The sequence below is a fragment of the Macaca nemestrina genome, chromosome 2, assembly GCF_043159975.1.
Source record: "Macaca nemestrina isolate mMacNem1 chromosome 2, mMacNem.hap1, whole genome shotgun sequence".
Taxonomy (NCBI): Eukaryota; Metazoa; Chordata; class Mammalia; order Primates; family Cercopithecidae; genus Macaca; species Macaca nemestrina.
In genome coordinates this window covers 170,388,705-170,409,393 of record NC_092126.1, presented here as the reverse complement: position 1 = coordinate 170,409,393, position 20,689 = coordinate 170,388,705, and the positions used below count along the sequence as shown (strand labels likewise).

General features: G+C 37.6%; 1 protein-coding gene and 1 pseudogene across 8 annotated transcripts in view; one reads left to right on the top strand and one right to left on the bottom strand.

Moving 5' to 3' along the window:
• Nucleotides 1-20,689, bottom strand: part of LOC105470390 (cilia and flagella associated protein 44) — a 150,139-nt gene that overhangs the window by 62,655 nt on the left and 66,795 nt on the right. For 7 of the 8 annotated variants that reach the window (XR_011620348.1, XM_011722332.2, XM_071092407.1 and 4 more), the window contains 5 exons: nt 19,271-19,416; nt 11,889-12,159; nt 9,329-9,384; nt 9,006-9,168; nt 4,250-4,380 (listed from right to left, as the gene is read on the bottom strand). Coding sequence is in view for 7 of the 8 variants with exons in the window: in XM_011722332.2 (XP_011720634.1) it covers nt 4,250-4,380; nt 9,006-9,168; nt 9,329-9,384; nt 11,889-12,159; nt 19,271-19,416 (767 nt within the window). In the remaining variant the exon portion in view is untranslated. The remainder of the gene's footprint in view (nt 1-4,249; nt 4,381-9,005; nt 9,169-9,328; nt 9,385-11,888; nt 12,160-19,270; nt 19,417-20,689) is intronic. The other variant, XM_024789295.2, reaches the window with a different exon arrangement.
• LOC139360842 (geranylgeranyl transferase type-2 subunit beta-like) lies at nt 5,274-7,929 on the top strand (annotated as a pseudogene).

Genomic DNA, 20,689 nt, shown 5'->3' with positions numbered 1-20,689 from the left:
TGGACTGGGATCCACACCTCCATTCCCCACAGCAGCCACAGCAAGCCCCGCCCAAGGAGATGCTGAGCTCAGACACACCTATCCCTGCCCTGATCTGGTGGTCTTTCTCTACCTGCCCTGGTAGCTGAAGACAAAGGTCATAATCTCCTGGGTACTCTATATGGCCCTGCCCACTGCCTGAGAAACCTGAATACTTAACTAGGTGTCTCTAGGGCAAGTTTGCATCCTCCCTACAGGACCGCAGCTGATGGGCTCTTGAAAGCACCACCTCCTGGTTGAGCACACTAAACAAAAACACAACCAAGGACCCTCACAGAGTCTGCTTCACTCCCCTGCTACCTCCACGGGAGCAGGTTCTGGTATCCATGGCTTCAAGACCTGAAGAAGGATCATATCACAGGACTCTTTGCAGACACTCCCCAGTACCAACCCGGAGCCCAGTAGCTCTGCTGGGACCCAGGGCAAAGGGTGGGGGATGGCGAAGGATTAAAGACTACACATTTTGTACAGTGTACACTGCTCAGGTGATGTGTGCACCAAAAATTCAGAAATCACCACTAAAAAACTCTTCAAGTAGCCAAACACTACCTGTTCCCCAAAAAACTATTGAAATTACAAAAAAAAAAAAAAATTTAAGCCAGGCGCAGTGGCTCATGCTTGTAATCCCAGCACTTTGGGAGGCATAGGCAAGTGGATCACGAGGTCAAGAGTTCAATACCAACCTGGCCAAGATGGTGAAACCCTGTCTCTACTAAAAATACAAAAAAATTAGCTGGGCGTGGTGGCAGGCATCTGCAATCCCAGCTATTCAGGAGGCTGAGGCAGAGAATTGCTTGAACCCAAGAGGCAGAGGTTGCAGTGAACCAAGATCACACCACTGCACTCGAGCCTGGGTGACAGAGTGAGACTCCATCCGTGGAATACTATCCAGCCATAAAAAAGGATGAGTTCATGTCCTTTGCAGGGACATAGATGAAGCTGAAAACCATCATTCTCAGCAAACTATCACAAGGACAGAAAACCAAACACCACATGTTCTCACTCATAGGTGGGAATTGAACAATGAGATCACTTGGACACAGGGCAGGAAACATCACACACTGGGGCTTGTCAGGCGGTGGAGGGCTGCAGGGAGGGATAGCATTAGGAGAAATACCTAATGTAAATGATGAGTTGGTGCAACACACCAACATGGCACATGTATACCTATGTATCAAACCTGCAGGTTGTACACATGTACCCTAGAATTTAAAGTATTAAAAAAAAGTTACAAAAAAAATTTAAGTATACAGAAATATCTAGCACCTACAATGCAAAATTTACAATCAAAATTTACCAGGCAGACAGGCAAAAAGCATAAAAACGTAACCCAAAAAAGCATTTAAAAAAGCATAAAAATGTAACCCAAAATGAAGAGAAATATATCAGTCAATAGAAACATGCACAGAAATGATGCAGATAATATAACTAGCAGACAAGGACATTAAAACAATTATTATAATATATTCTTCATTTATATATAATTATGTAGAATTACATATTATATATAAAATGTATATAATTATTATAATATATTCTACATTTTCTAGAAGGTAGAGGAAAGCATAAGTTAAAGTGAGGAAAATCCTTAGCTACCACATTAGGAAGTCAATAAAAATGACTAATAATAAATACATATAAATACATTACTTAGATATATGGTTGTAACCACTACAAAAATATTAAAACTGATTCTTTTTTAAGATATATCATGTCTATGTAAGATAATATTTATTATTTAAATATTATTTAAATGTCTATTATTCTTAAATAGGAATTTATTCCTTAATGTCTATTATTTCTATAGATTCCATGTAATTCCAATACAAATTTTAGCAGGCTTTTTGTAAAAATTGACAAGTTGATTCTATGCAAAGAACCTAATCAATCTTGGAGATAAATAACAAAGCTGGAGGATTTACAATATTAGATGTCAAGATTTAATTAAGACAGAATGACACTGGCATCTGGATAGACAGATGGGCCAATGAGATAGAATAAAGAGTTCAGAAACAGACCCTCACATGTACAGTTACCTGACTTATGACAAAAGCATCACTACAATCTAGTAAGGAACAGATAGTCTTTTAAACAAACAATACTAGGTCAATTGGATATCAATATAAAAACAAATGACATGATCTCACACCACCCATAAAAATTATTAAAGATGGAAAAACAATAGTTTCTAGAAGAAAACACAGAATTATTTTATGAATTGGGAGTAGGCAAAAGTTCTTTAAGTATAACACAAAAGCATTAATCTTTAAAAAAAGACTAATAAGTTGAACTTCATCAAAAGAAAAAACTTGTATTCAACAAACAACTCTATTAAGAGACTAAAGTCACATACTACATCAAGGTATTTTGTATGTGCAAACACACACACACATACACACACATATACACATACATACATGTCATATACATAGTCACTTATATGATACATGTATATAAATAACCAAAGCCCAAATCCAGAAGATATACATAATTCCTGCAACCCAGTTTTAAAAATGGACAAAAGACTGGAATGAACACCTAACAATAGAAAATATACAAATGATTGGTAAAGATATGAAAAGGGGCTGAAAATCATCACTCATCAGGGCGATGTGAATTTAAACCATGCTGAGATGCTGCTACAGAATAGCTGGAATTTAAAGGGCTGACAATCCCAAGCATGAGTATTTTTGGGATTTGTGTCCCCCCAAAAAGCTATGTTGAGGTCCTAACCCTCAGCACCTCAGAGTGTGACCTTATTTGAAAATACAGTCTTGATAGAGGCAATCAAGTTAAAATGAGATCATTACAGCAGGCCTTAATGAAACATGACTGGTGTTCTTATAAAAAGTGGAAATGTGGACAGAGATGGACATACACAGGGAAACCTATAATGAAAAGACACAGGGAGAACATTGAGTGAAAGCAGAGGATTTGCAGCGATGGATTCATAAGCCAAGAAAACCAAAGATTGCTGGCAAACCACTAGAAGCTTGGAGACAGGTATGGAACAGATTCTCCCCCACCAAGTCCTCAGAAAGAACCAACTTGCCTGACTCCTTGATTTTGGACTTCTAGCCTCCAGAACTGTGAGACAATAAATAACCAGTTTTAAGCCAATCAGTTTGTAGTATTTTTGTACAGGAGCTCTAAGACACTAACACAGTGGGGATCAATTGGGATTCTCATACATTGATGGTAAGTGTGTAAATTGAAGAGTGTAAATTTTCAAACCGTTTTGAAAAACTGACAGGATCTAACAAAACTACACAGGCATATTTCCTATGGCCCAGCAATTCTACAACTGAGTATATAACCAACAGAAATAAGCACTTATATCCATCAAAAAACATACACAATGTTCATAGTAGCATTATTTATGGTAGCCAAAAAATAGAAACAACTCAAATATCTATTAACAGTAGAAGGGATAAACTGTGGTATAATCATTTTAAAGAAATATTAAAAAGCAGTGGAAAAGAATGAACTACTGATACATGTAACAACATTGATAATCTTAGACATCACATGAGTTTTAGAAAAAGGCCAGATGCAAAAGAATCCATACTGTAACACTCTATGTATATGGAATTCACAAACAAAACCAATATATGGCAATAAAGGTTCAACTTTGGAGAGTATTTCCTGAGGTGAGGGGGACATAGGGAAACGTTCTGGAGTGCTATAAATGTTCTCTATCTTAATCTGAGTAGTAGATATATTTATACATCTGTAAAAAATTTTCAAGATGTTAAGATTTATGTACTTTACTTATGTAAATTATATCTCAGTAAATGGCAAAAAAAAATCATTTCCCCTGAAAGTCAAATTGATGCATGAGAAGGATAAAACCAGAGCCATCTCTGGTTGTCTTTTGTTTAAAGTCCTTTGGTTACATTTGATTTTTTATTTCTTAATACATCATGTTCATTAATTAATTTAATATGAAATAATCAAGACAAAGTAAATATGTATTATATAATTTTTAAAATCTAAATATTAAACAAATTTCCCACATTTAAACTAGAAAGGAGTACACAGAAAGCTCAGTAAAAGATCAGTAGCAGTGACAAGAGGATTCCTTGAGATTTCAATTCAGTGGGTACTTCCAGAGCCCTCTTATCTGGCCACTTCACTGACACTACTATAAACTATGTTATTCAAACATGTGCTCTCAAACATCTTGGCTTGTAGGGAATATGGATCCTACCGATTCTTTAGCTTCTTTAGGCCGAGTTCATGTTTCTCTTTTTCCCAAGCTAATTCCTTTTCCACTTGTTGAATTTTGAAAGCTGTTCTTCTGTGCATCTCAGCACGGATTTTGGAATCTACATCAAAATCCTGCAGATAAGAAGATCTGTTCATCACAATGGGTACTTTATCAACTCTGTTTCATAGATTTCAGTTTTGTCCCCAGTTTCATGTTGCATCATAACTCTTCCCCAACTATCATAAACTCTGTCCATTATAGAAGAAAAACAGCATATTTTTAACTTTACTTCCATAATATAAGGAGAAATGTTCTTCGCAATTAACAATAATGCAAATAAAGCTACACAGTTTAAGATTTTTTTTCCCACAATAAAAATAATGAATGCTATCAATATTTGGAGAGTATAGTTTTAAAAAATACTCTCATTGTCTCAAAGAAACTATTACATAAAAATTGGACACGAGGTAGATGCTTTTAGCAACTGATCATTATCTGAACATCCCCCCTGGTGTGACCCCACCCAGGAAAGACAGCAGTATCTGGTGTCTTCTTGACATCACCAAGTTTTTGTTGAATCTCCTTCACAAAGAAGACCTTTCTCCCAGAAGAGATCTCATGTTTCTTACCTTCATCCCTGGAAAAATATCAGAGCCAATATTTGTGCTGAATTGTGAATAGTAATTATTCTTTCCAGAGGTGTTTGTGTTTCATTTAAGTAATGATGTGTACAAAGTGCTTAGCACAGCACTTGCCTCAGTTGTTTTTTATCTTAAATGTTATTACCCACGCTCTGGAAGTTTCAACATTTATCTTAGAAAAATAGCATAAAGGTCTTTTAACTATTTTGACTTGGTTTTTTTAACCAACATGATTAAATCATGATTTCACCAAAGCATTTTTTATATGAAATTGGCAAAATGCTTCTAGAACTACAGGACTGGGTAACCCATGAGTATATTAAGAATTATGGGTTTTTAATTGATTAGATGGTTAACTAACTCCATTTAGGAAGGGGTACAAAATGAAAAAAAGGTAACCACTAGCAGGTACATGGGGCTTTGCAATAAGTCACAAAAAAAAGGTAGAATACAAAATTGTCTGAGACAATTTTGTGATTGTCCCCATAGCTACAACTATATTAAATCATTTTTTTAAAGTTTTGTAGATCAACCAGGTACTGTCTTTTCAACAGATCTGATAAATTATAGAACTAGAACCACAGATAATCAAATTATACATGTATCTACCCATTGTATTTTGGCTAAGTACAATAAGAATTGATAACCAGATTCAAACCTATACTTATGTCTTATCTTGCTACCAAAAAAAAAGTGTGGTAGGTAAATCCAATAGTAAACTTTGTATTACGTAAAAAGGTTCATCTGGGCCGGGCGCGGTGGCTCAAGCCTGTAATCCCAGCACTTTGGGAGGCCGAGACGGGCGGATCACGAGGTCAGGAGATCGAGACCATCCTGGCTAACACGGTGAAACCCCGCCTCTACTAAAAAATACAAAAAACTAGCCGGGCAAGGTGGCGGGCGCCTGTAGTCCCAGCTACTCGGGAGGCTGAGGTAGGAGAATGGCGTAAACCCGGAAGGCGGAGCTTGCAGTGAGCTGAGATCCGGCCACTGCACTCCAGCCTGGGCGACAGAGCGAGACTCCGTCTCAAAAAAAAAAAAAAAAAAAAGGTTCATCTGCTTCCAAACCATGCAGTGCGTCAAGTTCTAGAGTAGTTTATTTGCTGCAAACATACTGACTGGCCAGATAAAAAGAAGCTTAAAGATGATTTTGGCCTTTCACTCTTAGACATGGGCATATTATTATCAAGTGAGATATACCAGATACTTTATTATTGGAGAAACATGTAGATTGTTATCACATCCTATGGCTCAAAGAAAGATGATTATGAATACTATATATCTGAGTATTTGAGAATGAGTGGCACCTATTGGGGTCTGACAGTATTGGATCTCATGGGACAACTTCATTGCATGAATAGCGAAGAAATTCTGACATTTATTAAGTCTTGCCAACATAAGTTTGGTGGAATAAGTGCTAATTATCAGACGTGATCCTCATCTTTTATACACTCTTAGTGCTGTCCAGATTCTTACTCTGTATGATAGCATTAATGTTATCGATGTAAAAAAGTTGTGGAATATGTTCCAAGTCTATGGAAAGAAGATGGTTCTCTTGCTGGAGACTTTTGGGGTCAACCTGAGCAGCTGCTCTAACTGGAGCTAATGGTCTGCTGGAAGTTCCAACGTGCACTGTGGTAGTTTTATCAGCATACAGAAGCACTGGACCAGAGGGGGCCAGACTGAAAGATAAGGGATGAACACAGTGCAGGGCAGAGAGACCAGCTGTTTCATGGGATGGGAAAAATCTACTTTTATAAAGTAGGGGGAAATTGATACAAGATTCTCTTTTTGTGTGGTGGAAACTGGCTCTCCTGGGGAAGCTTGATGCTATTAATGTAAAAAAGGCAGTTGAATTTGTTTTATCTGTGTATGAATTTTGATGGTGGATTTGGTTGCAGACCAGGTTCTGAATCCCATGCTGGGTACATTTATTGTTGCACAGGATTCCTGATTATTACCAAGTCAGTCACATCAAGTAAACTCTGATTTACTTGGTTAGTGGTTTTGTGGATGAGTTACCCTCCGGTGGATGTAATGGAAGGCCAGGGAAGTTACCAGGTGTATGCTATTCATGGTGGGTGTTGGCTGTCCTGAAGATCACTGGAAGGCTTCATTGGATTGAGAGAGATAAACCACGTATGTAATTTCATCTGTTAGTCCTACTTTTGGCATGCCTGAGGAAGTGCTTCAGAGAGTGAATATTCAGCCTGAGCTAGTGAGGTAGATTAATTGAGGCAAAAGTTGCATAGCACAGCATAATTTTGCCATCTTAACATGTCTGTATTTAAAATGCTTATGGAATTATAAAAAATGACTACTGTTATTATTTTGTGTATTGTGTTAAAGTAATTTTATAATTTATAAGAAATTATATAATTATACACATTGTAGAATAAAGACCTGGTTTTTTTGTTTTGTTTTTGTTTTTTTTTTGTTTGAGACAGAGTCTCACTCTGTCCCCCAGGCTGGAGTGCAGTGGCGCAATCTCGGCTCACTGCACACTCCGCCTCCCGGGTTTCACGCCATTCTCCTGCCTCAGTCTCCTGAGTAGCTGGGACTACAGGCGCCCACCACCACACCCAGCTAAGTTTTTTTGTATTTTTAGTGGAGATGGTGTTTCACTGTGTTAGCCAGAATGGTCTCGATCTCCTGATCGTGATATACCTGCCTCGACCTCCCAAAGTGCAGGGATTACAGGCATGAGCCACCGCACCCGGCCTAAAGACCTGTATTTTATTTTCTGCTTTATATTTTGAAGACCTGCTATTCTGACCACAGTTTTTTTTGTTTTGTTTTGTTCTGTTTTGTTTTTTTCTTTAACCAGAAAACAAACACCAACTTTATTAATATAATAGCAACAGAAAGGGTTTCTAATTTCTCAGAAGGAAAATAACATGAAACCAGCACAAGTGTTATAAGATTAAATGCCTACGTTTCTTGTTCTGATAGCTTCCCACCACACACCGAAGGTTCCTCGAGGATAACTGCCACCAGAGCTGCTGCAAGAACACGTTTCACGTTTTTCACCGGGCATAGCTTCACAGTCAACTCCTCAAGCAGAAGACTAAAATATTATTTCTTTTTAGAAGATCTTGGTTGAGGGAGAACATATCAATATGGAGAACAGGGCTTTGCTTCTCAAATTCAAGAAAAACCATTAGCTAATCTATCAATTTTTCTCTGATATAGTGTACCGGAGTGCTCTGTGAAGAATCCTTTTCCATTCCTTCTATGTGTCTGGGTGAAGGGAGAGGAGCGGGTGGCAAGGTGACAGTACACTAGAAGGCACTCCTGGTGATGCTCTGGGCTCCACTCCCTTTCTGCTGCTAGTAGTAGGCATCTTTTCTGGCAGCTGCAGCAGCTTGATGTGGAGGGGAGGAAGGGGCCACCCACCAATCACCTCTTCTTGAAGGCCTATTTTTTGCATTCATAGAAAAGGTCTGTCTTAGAGTTATTCAAACTGACAATCTTTGGGCAGCCATCCCTATCCTTCTCCTGGATGGTGCACTTCCTTACAATAACAGGCATCAGAAACCCCAGGGCCTCCACAGATCACACAGCACCCCTGGTAAGATCCATAGTTACACTCATCACATATGCGCACCAGAGTGCAGGAACGCACATAGGAATCACAAATCACACACTTGCCATCACATTTTTCACACAGTCTTCCGATAGCAACACCAGTCTGCTTGCAGCAAAAGATCAAATCGGGATGACGTTTAGCCACAGTTCCCAATGAAACCAGCCACCAGACGCTTCAGGCCAATTTTTTATTATACTTCAGTGTATCTGTTATTCATGTCTCTATAACAGAAAACTTAAAAGAACTCTTGGGTTCTACTTTATTTCTTCCCCATGTATTCCTTTCATGTGTTCTATAACGACAGTTGATGTAAAACAATTTGTGTCAACAAGAATCTTAACTGATTAAAATAGATAAACCCCACATACAAATTAAAAGATGTCCAAAATAAATGGCTATTGAAATTTTGAAAGAAACAAACAAAAAAGAAAAATGATTTTAAGTGTTTCTACTTGTTGGGAAAATAGTCATCTCTATCCAGAAAGAGCATATGTTAAAATAAAAATCAAGTTTATATTAGGCTTACTGTTCGTTTAAACTGCATATGCGTTGGTAATTCTTCATTCATTTCTAATAGTTTACAAAATTCAGTCCTCAAAGCTTTGATTTGCTCTCTCTTCTGTGCCTTTATTTCTTCCACTTCTTTCATTAACTTGTCATGTTCTCTTTTTCTCCTAGCATTCTCGATACTGAAAACAGAAATTTAAAACAATAACAGGTTGTGATACAGAAACAGCAGAGAAAATTATTCAATAATTTGAAAATTCATTAAACTTCGTCAACTTCTGCACTGTTGATTTGTTTTGCAAAATCTCAGTCCTAGTCAGTATTTATCAAAAATTCCCATACCTGTAGGCTTTGGGATCTTCAATGTCTTCTGGAATTGGCTCTGTTTCAATTCCAAACTATAAGAAGGGAAGTAAAAGGTTAGCCCTGTAAAATTGCATAGCATTTTCCTTAAAATATCTAGGAAGAAGTAAATTAAAAATTCAAATTGGTTCAGGTTTTTTTCCTGCCAATTTTTAATAACTGTAGGTCTGAAAAACAGTTTCACAAAAATCTAAGGAAAAAATTGCAGTTTACTAAACTTATTCATTTCTGCTTTATTTGAAGGAGTACATAGGAAAAGTCTTAACCTAATCATATGTTTACAAAATGTTAATATCCCCGTAATTTCCCCTCAAAATGTAAATTACTAATGTTCATATGCTATTGACACAGAATTCACAAAAGTCTAGACCATTTATTTCAAAATGCTGTTTTTTGGTATATCCCTTTATCACATGAATCATTTGTCTAAATACCTCAGTGTGTCCTAGAAATATTTCAATATATATGTTTTTAAATTTTAAGTAAGCATTTTATATCACCTTCTCAAAGGAAGACATAAAGTGGAAAATGCAAAGAACAATATAATCCCCCTCCTTGAAAGATAGGAAATCAGAAATACAAATCTCCCTTCAGAAAGGAAATTAGTTTAAATTTGGGGGAACTAAGAACTAAATCACTTAAAAGTACTCTGTTTATTCAGGTACTGTGCTGTAAAATGTCTTAGTCTGTGATATTAAAGAAGGAGAATTATAACCCAGTGAACAAAATAGTCTTAGCTTGCTAACTAGTCAGTTCATAACTAAAACTAAACTTTATTCTACATTCTCTTTCCTAGAAGATAGGTCTCCGTTTTTGTTGTTATTTGTTGTAAGTAAATAAAGATTCTCTTTTGATAAAGTTGTTTTATTAATCTTTATATGTATGAAATGATGTAAATCTACATATTTTTACAGAAGTCAAGGTTTATGACTTTAATAAAAGCAAAGTCATAAAAAATGATCAATATAGGAGACAGTAATGGCTAATAAATTGTACTGACTATTAATCACTTAGGACAAAAATTTATTGAATTTTATTTATTTTTTATTCTTTTATTGGCCAGAGCTAAGTACCTTGATTTTCTAATATCAGTGTTACTTCCAAGATTTGATGCTGACACTGGGGCAATTGTCTCCTGGCCACAGTTGCTTCCAATAAAGTTGAGTTAAACAAAGTTCCAAAAGTATGCCAATCAGTTCCAAAATATATGCCAATGGGTCTCAATGCTAGCTGCACATTAGAATCACATGAAGGATACTGTACACAATACTGACGCCTGGGCCTCACCTTCAGAGATTCTAATTTAATTGTTCTTGGGTGGGCTATGGCATCTGTACTTCTAGGGCTCCCCAGCTGATTCTAAAGTATAGTAAGGTAAGAACCTCAGACCAGTGCTGAGCTTAGTTGTTTTCTGTTTTGTTTTTTGTTTTGTTTTGTTTTTTTAAAATTCTTTCTCATTTTTCTTTCTTAAAAGCAATGTCTGCTTCAGTGATTTCAGAAATATTGATTGCAGCCATAAATTTAAATGTGGAATAAATATTTTTCTATCCAATATGGGTTTCTGTAGAGAGGGACATTGACTGCAGCCGTAAATAAAAGGACACGATTATTGAAATGCAGAATAAATATTTTTCTATCCAATATGGATTTCTATAGAGAGGACTGCACCAGGTAGAAAGGCATTTTCTTCTTGTTCATATACTTTCCCTCCTGTAATTCCTTTTTCTAAGCTGGACCCTCTCTAAACAGCAGCCCATACTCCAAATTTTGCTATTAGAAGAAATGAAAATCAACCTACTCGTATCTTCCCTATATTCTTTATGTGTACCTTGAGGTAGGCTACCTGCTAAATGGGAAGCCAATATGTTCAAAGGAATTTTAGCGATAATCTTTCTAATACAACTCCTTTCTCCTTAGGAGCAATTCTAATGGTTAACTACTGATTTATCCGAATAACTTGCTTTGATAATATGAAATTCAAGTTCTATGACAGGAAAAAAAGGACATAATTTGGGGATCTGAACCCTCAAACTTCATCATAAAGCCAAAAATCTAGTTCTGCTTTTAAAAAAATACTTTATACTGGATCTTTGATCATGACCCACATTGTCACATTCTAATACTAAAAACAACTATATTTTTGCAACTCCTATCAAAACCACACTTTATGGCATATGTCCTATATCAGCCCTTATAATGAGTGAATGAATAAATGAAAAGCAAAAGAAAATCTGAAGAATTGTGAACTTTGAAAAAAAAAGCTGATTAAGAAAGTTTTTTTAATATACAAACTTTTGACTACATAGAAAAACTGACACATTCTTTTATAATCTGGGGAATTACAATCTTTAATAATAAGGGGAATGTAATACCTTTAATACTTGACATAGAAGCACCAGAAAGTCAAATTATAATACTAGCAGGAAGATTAGACTATAAGGTGAATGTGAATTTTAATTTCTAAAGAATATGAACAATTTTAATATCACTATTTTTAAATAAAGTTTGTTATTAATTAACTGGTTAATTAATTACATACCCTGGGAGATGGCAGTTTGGCCTTGATGTCTTTCCTTAGCATAAATTCAGAAATAATGTTGAAAACAAATATATTACCATCTGCTCCAACAGTCACCAAAAAACGATCATCAAAGCTACTAGCAATACTTTTAATACATCCATAATTATTGTCGTGCATATTGAAGTGCCAGTAGTCCACCAAACTGGCCAATGAAGGATCATTCTGATTTAGGACATAGACTCGAATTGCTCCATTTTTCATTCCACAAAACATCATAACTTTGTTAATGCTATGAAACAAAAAATGTAAATTGTTCTTTCCATTAATCTGAAAATAATGCTTAATTTCAAGTTAATTGACAAGTGGCTAAATAAATAACAAAGTTGTTATGGACTGAATTGTACACCCCCAAAATTCATATATTGAAGCCCTAACACCTAATACTTCAGAATGTAACTGCATTGCGATAGGGCCTTTAAAGAGGTAAGTTAAAATGAGAACATTAGGGTAGGTTCTAATCCAGTCCGCCTGGTGTACTAATAAGAAGAAGATATTAAAGGGGGTCACTTCCAAGATGGCCAAACAGGAACAGCTGTGGTCTGTAGCTCCCAGCAAGATCAACTCAGAAGATGGGTGATTTCTGCATTTCCAAATGAGGTATCTGGTTCATCTCATGGGGAATGGTTGCACAGTGGGTGCAGCCCACAGAGGGCAAGCTGAAGCAGGGCAGGGTGCTGCCTCACCCGGGAAGCTCAAGGGGTTGGGAGATTTCCCTTTCCTAGCCAAGGGAAACTGTGACAGACTGTACCTGGAAAAACGGTACACTTCTGCCCAAATACTGTGTTTTCAAAAGTCTTAGCAACCAGCAGACCAGGAGATTCCCTCTCATGCCTGGCTCAGCAGGTCCCACGCCCATGGAGCTTTGCTCACTGCTAGCACAGCAGTCTGAGATCAACCTGTGACACTGCAGCCTGGTGGGTGGAGGGGCATCTGCCATTACTGAGGCTTGACTAGGTAAAAAAAAGCAGCTGGGAAGCTCTAACTGGGCAGAGCCCACTGCAACTCAGCAAGGCCTACTGCCTCTGTAGACTTCACCTCTGTGGGCAGGGCATAGCTGAACAAAAGGCAGCAGACAACTTCTGCAGACTTAATCGTCCCTGTCTGACAGCTCTGAAGAGAGCAGTGGCTCTCCCAGCACGGCATTGGAGCTCTGAGAACAGACAGACTGCCTCCTCAAGTGGGTCCCTGACCCCCATGCAGCCTGATAGACACCTCCCAGTAGGGGCCAACAGACACCTCATACAGGTGAGTGCCCCTCTGGGATGAAGCTTCTAGAGGAAGGATCAGGCAGCCATATTTGCTGTTCTGCAATATTTGCCATTCTGCAGCCTCCATTGGTGATACCCAGGCAAACAGGGCCTGGAGTGGACCTCCAGCAAACTCCAACAGACCTGTAGCTGAGGGCCTGACTGTTAGAAAGAAAACTAACAAACAGAAAAGAATAGCATCAACATCAACAAAAAGGATATCCACACCAAAACCCCATTTGTAGGTCACCAACATCAAAGACCAAAAGTAGATAAAACCACAAAGATGGGGAGAAACCACAGCAGAAAAGCTGAAAATTCCAAAACCCAGGACACCTCTTCTCCTCCAAAGGATCACAGCTCCTCACCAGCAATGGAACAAAGCTGGACGGAGAATGACTTTGATGAGTTGACAGAAGTAGGCTTCAGAAGGTTGGTAATAACTAACTTCTCTGAGCTAAAGGAGCATGTTCTAACCCATCGCAAGGAAGCTAAAAACCTTGAAGAAAAGGTTAGATGAATGGCAAACTAGGAAAAACAGTGTAGAGAAGACCTTAAATGACCTCCTGGAGCTGAAAACCACAGCACGGGAACTTCATGATACATGCACAACCTTCAATAGCTGATTCGATCAAGTGGAACAAAGGATATCAGTGATTGAAGATCAAATTAATGAAATAAAGCAAGAAGACAAGATTAGAGAAAAGAGTAAAAAGAAATGAACAAAGTCTCCAAGAAATATGGGACTACATGAAAAGACCAAATCCACGTTTGATTGGTGTGCCTGTAAATGATGGGGAAAATAGAACCAAGTTAGAAAACACTCTTCAGGATATCATTCAGGAGAACTTCCCCAATCTAGCAAGGCAGGCCAACATTCAAATTCAGGAAACACAGAGAACACCACAAAGATTCTCCTTGAAAAGAGCAACCCCAAGAACATAATTGTCACATTCACCAAGGTTGAAACAAAGGAAAAAATGTTAAGGGCAGCCAGAGAGAAAGGTCAGGTTACCCACAAAGGGAAGCCCATCAGACTAACAGCAGATCTCTCTGCAGAAACCCTACAAGCCAGAAGAGAGTGGGGGCCAATATTCAATATTCTTAAAGAAAAGAATTTTCAACCCAGAATTTCATATCCAGCCAAACTAAGCTCCATCAGTGAAGGAGAAATAAAATCCTTTACAGACAAGCAAATGCTGAGAGATTTTGTCACCACCAGGCCTGCCTTACAAGAGCTCTGGAAGGAAGTACTAAACATGGAAAGGAACCACCTGGCACTGAAAAACATGCCAAATTGTAAAGACCATTGATTCTATGAAGAAACTGCATCAATTAACAGGCAAAATAACCAGCTAACATCAAAATGACAGGATCAAATTCACACATAACAATATTAACCTTAAATGTAAATAGGCTAAATGCTCCAATTAAAAGACACAGACTGGCAAATTTGGATAAAGAGTCATGATCCATCTGTGTGCTGTATTCAGGAGACCCATCTCACATGCAGAGATACACACAGGATCAAAATAAAGGGATGGAGGAAGATCTACCAAGCAAATGGAAAGCAAAAAAAGCAGGCGTTGCAATCCTAATCTCTGATAAAACAGAGTTTAAACCAACAAAGATCAAAAGAGACAAAGAAGGCCATTACATAATGGTAAAGGGATCAATTCAACAAGAAGAGATAACTATCCTAAATATATAAGCACCCAATGCAGGAGCACCCAGATTCATAAAGCAAGTTCTTAGAGGCCTACAAAGAGACTTAGACTCCCACACAATAATAATGGGAGACTTTAACACCCCACTGTCAATATTAGACAGATCAACGAGACAGAAGGCTAACAAGGATATCCAGGATTTGAACTCAGCTCTGTGCCAAGCGGACCTAATAGACATCTACAGAACTCTGCATCCCAAATCAACAGAATATACATTCTTGTCAGGACCACATCATACTTATTCTAAAATTGACCACATAATTGGAAGTAAAACACTCCTCAAGAAATGTAAAAGAATAGAAATCACAACAAACTGTCTCTCAGACCACAGTGGAATCAAATTAGAACTCAGGATTAATAAATCCAATCAAAACTGCACAACTACATAGAAACTGAACAATCTGCTCCTGAATGACTACTGGGTAAATAACGAAATGAAGGCAGAAATAAAGATGTTCTTTGAAACCAATGAGAACAAGGACACAACGTACCAGAATCTCTGGGACACATTTAAAGCAGTGTGTAGAGGGAAATTTATAGCACTAAATGTCCACAAGAGAAAGCAGGAAAGACTTAAAATCAACACCCTAACATTACAATTAAAAGAACTAGAAAAGCAAGAGCAAACAAATTCAAAAGCTAGCAGAAGGCAAGAAATAACTAAGATCAGAGCAGAACTGAAGGAGATAGAGACATAAAAAACCCTGCAAAAAATCAATGAATCCAGGAGCTGGTTTTTTTTGAAAAGATCAACAAAATTGATAGACCGCTAGCAAGACTAATAAAGAAGAAGAGAGAAGAATCAAATAGATGCAATAAAAAATGATATAGGGGATATCACCACTGATCCTACAGAAATACAAACTACCATCAGAGAATACTATAAACACCTCTAGGCAAATAAACTAGAAATTCTAGAAGAAATGGATAAATCCCTGGACACATACACCCTCCCAAGACTAAACCAGGAAGAAGTTGAATCTCTGAATAGACCAATAACAGGTTCTGAAATTGAGGCAATAATTAATACCCTACCAACCAAAAAAAGTCCTGGACCAGACAGATTCACAGCCAAATTCTACCAGAGGTACAAAGAGGAGCTGGTACCACTCCTTCTGAAACTATTCCAATCAATAGAAAAAGAGGAAATCCTCCCTAACTCATTTTACGAGACCAGCATCATCCTGAAACCAAAGCATGGCAGAGACACAACAAAAAAAAGAGAATTTTAGACCAATATCCCTGATGAACATCAATGCAAAAATCCTCAATAAAATACTGGCAAACCAAATCCAGCAGCACATCAAAAAGCTTATCCACCATGATCAAGTGGGCTTCGTCCCTGGGATGCAAGGCTGGTTCAACATTCACAAATCAATAAACGTAATCCATCACATAAACAGAACCAAAGACAAAAACCACATGATTATCTCAATAGATGCAGAAAAGGCATTCAACAAAATTCAACAGCCTTCATGCTAAAAACTCTCAATAAACTAGGTATTGATGGAATGTACCTCAAAATAGTAAGAGCTATTTATGACAAACCCACAGCCAATATCATACTGAATGGGCAAAGTGGAAGCACATTCCCTTTGAAAACTGGCACAAGACAAGGATGTGCTCTCTCACCACTCCTATTCAACACAGTGTTGGAAGTTCTGGCCAGGGCAAACAGGCTACAGAAGGAAATAAAGGATATTCAGTTAGGAAAAGAGGAAGTCAAATTGTGCCTATTTGCAGATGACATGATTGTATATTTAGAAAACCCCATCGTCTCAGGCCAGAATCTCCTTAAGCTGATAAACAACTGCGGCAAAGTCTCAGGATACAAAATCAATATGCAAAAATCACAAGCATTCCTATACAGCAGTAACAAACAGAGAGCCAAATCATGAGTGAACTCCCATTCACAACTGCTATGAAAAGAATAAAATACCTAGGAATCCAACTTACAAGGGATGTGAAGGGCCTCTTCAAGGAGAACTACAAACCACTGCTCAATGAAATAAAAGAGGATACAAACAAATGGAAGAATATTTCATGTTCATAAATATGAAGAATCAATACTGTGAACATGGCCATACTGCCCAAGGTAATTCATAGATTCAATGCCATCATTGGTCAAGCTACCAATGACTTTCTTCACGGAATTGGAAAAAACTACTTTAAAGTTCATATGTAACCAAAAAAGAGCCTGCATAGCCAAGACAATCCTAAGCAAAAGAACAAAGCTGGAGGCATTACACTACCTGACTTCAAACTATACTACAAGGCTATAGTAACCAAAACAGCATGGTACTGGTACCAAAACAGATATACAGACCAATGGAACAGAACAGAGGCCTCAGAAATAACACCACACATCTACAACCATCTGATCTTTGACAAACCTGACAAAAACAAGAAATGGGGAAAGCATTCCTTATTTAATAAATGGTGCTGGGAAAACTGACTAGCCATATGTAGAAAGCTGAAACTGTATCCCTTCCTTACGCGTTATACAAAAAGTAACTCAAGATGGATTAAAGACTTAAATGTAAGACCTAAAGTCATAAAAGCCCTAGAAGAAAACCTAGGCGATACCATTCAGGATATAGGCATGGACAAAGACTTCATGTCTAAAACACCAAAAGCAATGGCAACAGAAACCAAAATAGACAAATGGGATCTAATTAAACTAAAGCGCTTCTGTACAGCAAAAGAAACAATCATCAGAGTGAACAGGCAACCTACAGAATGGGAGAAAATGTTTGCAATCTACCCGTCTGACAAAGGGCTAATATCCAGAATCTACAAATAACTTAAACAAATTTACAGGAAAAAAAAAAAACAACAAACAATCCCATCAAAAGGTGGGCAAAGGATATGAACAGACACTTCTCAAAAGAAGACATTTATGCTGCCAACAGACACATGAAAAAGTGCTCATCACCACTGATCATCAGAGAAATGCAAATCAAAACCACAGTGAGATACCATCTCACACCAGTTAGAACAGTGATCATTAAAAAGTCAGGAAACAACAGATGCTGGAGAGGATGTGGAAAAATAGGAACACTTTTACGCTGCCGGTGGGAGTGTAAATTAGTTCAACCATTGTGAAAGACAGTGTGGCGATTCCTCAAAGATCTACAACTAGAAATACTATTTGACCCAGTGATCCCATTATTGGGTATATACCCAAAGGATTATAAATCATGCTACTATAAAGACACATGTACATGTATGTTTATTGTGGCACCATTCACAATAACAAAGACTTGGAACCAACCCAAATGTCCATCAGTGATAGACTGGATTAAGAAAATGTGGCACATATATACCATGGAATACTATGCAGCCATAAAAAAGGTTGAGTTCATATCCTTTGCAGGGACATGGATGCAGGTGGAAACCATCATTCTTAGCAAACTATCACAAGGACAGAAAATCAAACACTGCATGTTCTCACTCATAGGTGGGAACTGAACAACAAGAACACACGGACACAGGGCAGGGAACATCACACACCAGGGCCTGTTGGGGAGTGGGGGCTGGGGGAAGGATAGTATTAGGAGAAATACCTAATATAAATGATGAGTTGATAGGTGCAGTAAGCCAACATGGCACATGTATACCTATGTAACAAATGTGCATGTTGTGCATATGCACCCTTGAACTTAAAGTATAATAATTAAAAAAAAAATAGAAGAAGAAGAGATTAGGATACAGACAGAAACATCAGGGATGACAGGCACCCAGAGAAAAGATCATGCAAGAAGGCAGATATCTATAAGTCAAGGAGAGAGGCCTCAAAAGAAACCAAGCTGCTGACACCTTGATCTTGGAACTCCAGCCTCCAGAACTGTGAGAAAAAAGATTCTGCTGTTTAAGCCACCTAGTCTGTGGTGTTTTATTGTGGCAGCCCTAGCAAACTAATACAAAAGAACAGAGAAAAAGGGCCAATTTGAAATTTGGAGCTATTATATTGGGTCGTCAGAGGAATAACTGGCATATATGCCTAGTTCTCCACTATCAAAGGGCTAATGATTCAATTGTGATTTCTCCAGAATAACTGTAACCCTGAACCTTCATTTCTGACTATGTAAGTAGCATCCTCCTAGGTAACAGAATGTAAATCCATGCAATTCAATTGTGCTATAAACAAAAATACTGACAGAATATTTGGTGGGGGTATTTAAATGTAATTTCAGTATTAGCTTTGATTATATTTATTCATTTATTTATTTAACAAAATATTTTTTGAGTACCCCTTCATTTGGATGGATCTCTAAAAATTGACAATATCCATGATGGACAAAAGCATAGATACTAATGGGATATGGGATATGGTTTTTTTAAAGCTTTTTGAAATACTGCTCACTTGAAAGTGATAGTTTGGATGGGATTATCCTCTGTATCCTCAAGATAACGGACATCGATAGGTTCATCTTTTTGTTCCTTGAAATCACTGTTTTTATCACAAGGGGGGAACTCGCAGTGATACAGAAAACCAGAATCATAGTCACCCTAGAAAAGAGATAAGTAACATAGAAGGTGGTACTTGAATATAACACACATAAATGCATGAGAATTTTTTTATTATTTCAAATTTGAAAACATAAAATAGATGTTTTCAAACATCTACTTCTACATAATTTCTATGATTATAGATTTATTATTTCTATAAATCATCTCCTTTATCCATTTATGCACAACTATATAATTATAATAAAAACCTTATGATGATTTGTTTTCATTTACAAGCCAGTACAAGAGAGAGATCACTTCTGACTCCTTACCTATAGAATTTCATTTTATGTCTTCAAGCATTATTCTGAATAAGCAGTAACAAATAATAGGGTTCTGCACGTCCTCGTTTTTACAGCTAGTTTTCAGTTTAAGGTAACTATAAACACTGTTAATTTTCCAGAAAGGGCTATTTCAGAAAAATTTATCCATGTAGTGACAAGATGAATGATCAACTGGAAGAGCTATATTGCTCCAACTCTAATTTCCTTATTACTGAGACTCCTTATTATAGGAAACAAATTAAGGGTCAGAACAACTTTATGAACAATAAAAGAATAAATAAGAAAGAGAAGGTAACAACATGGTCACCTCTGAAAATCAAATTACTAAGTTTTCACTTTTGACAATGGCAGACTAGATTGTTTCAGCCGAACTCTCCAACTGAGAACAACCAGAACAAATTTTCTAAATGTGTTTGAAGGCATTGGAAAGCTACCAAAATCGCAAGATCCAAACAAGAGGGAAAGCCAGAAGTGAGCCTGGCATTTGACACTGCTTTACTCCCCGGAGCAACTGTCAGTTCTTAAAGTGGCAGCTGAGAGGCTAAGAAGCTGGACAAAGCTATCTGCAATCTCATGGACTTATGGAGAAAGAAATAATCATTCCCAGGGTTCAGTCAGGGTCTCAAAGAGGTATTTGAACACCCACCTCATTCATAGCAGCATTATTCACAATAGCCAAAAGGTGGGAGCAATCCACGTGCCTATTTTTGAGTGTTTATTTTGAGATGGGGTCTCACTCTGTCACCCAGGCTAGAATGCAGTGGTGCCATCTTGGCTTACTGCAACTTCCACCTCCCAAGTTCAAGCCATTCTCCTGCCTTGGCCTCCCGGGTAGCTAGCAGGTGTGAGCCACTGCACCCATCTAATTTTTTCTATTTTTAGTAGAGATGGGGTTTTGCCCTGTTGGCCAGGCTGGTCTGGAACTCCTGGCTTCAAGTGATCCACCTGCCTTGACCTCCTAAAGTGCTAGGATTACAGGCATGAGCCAC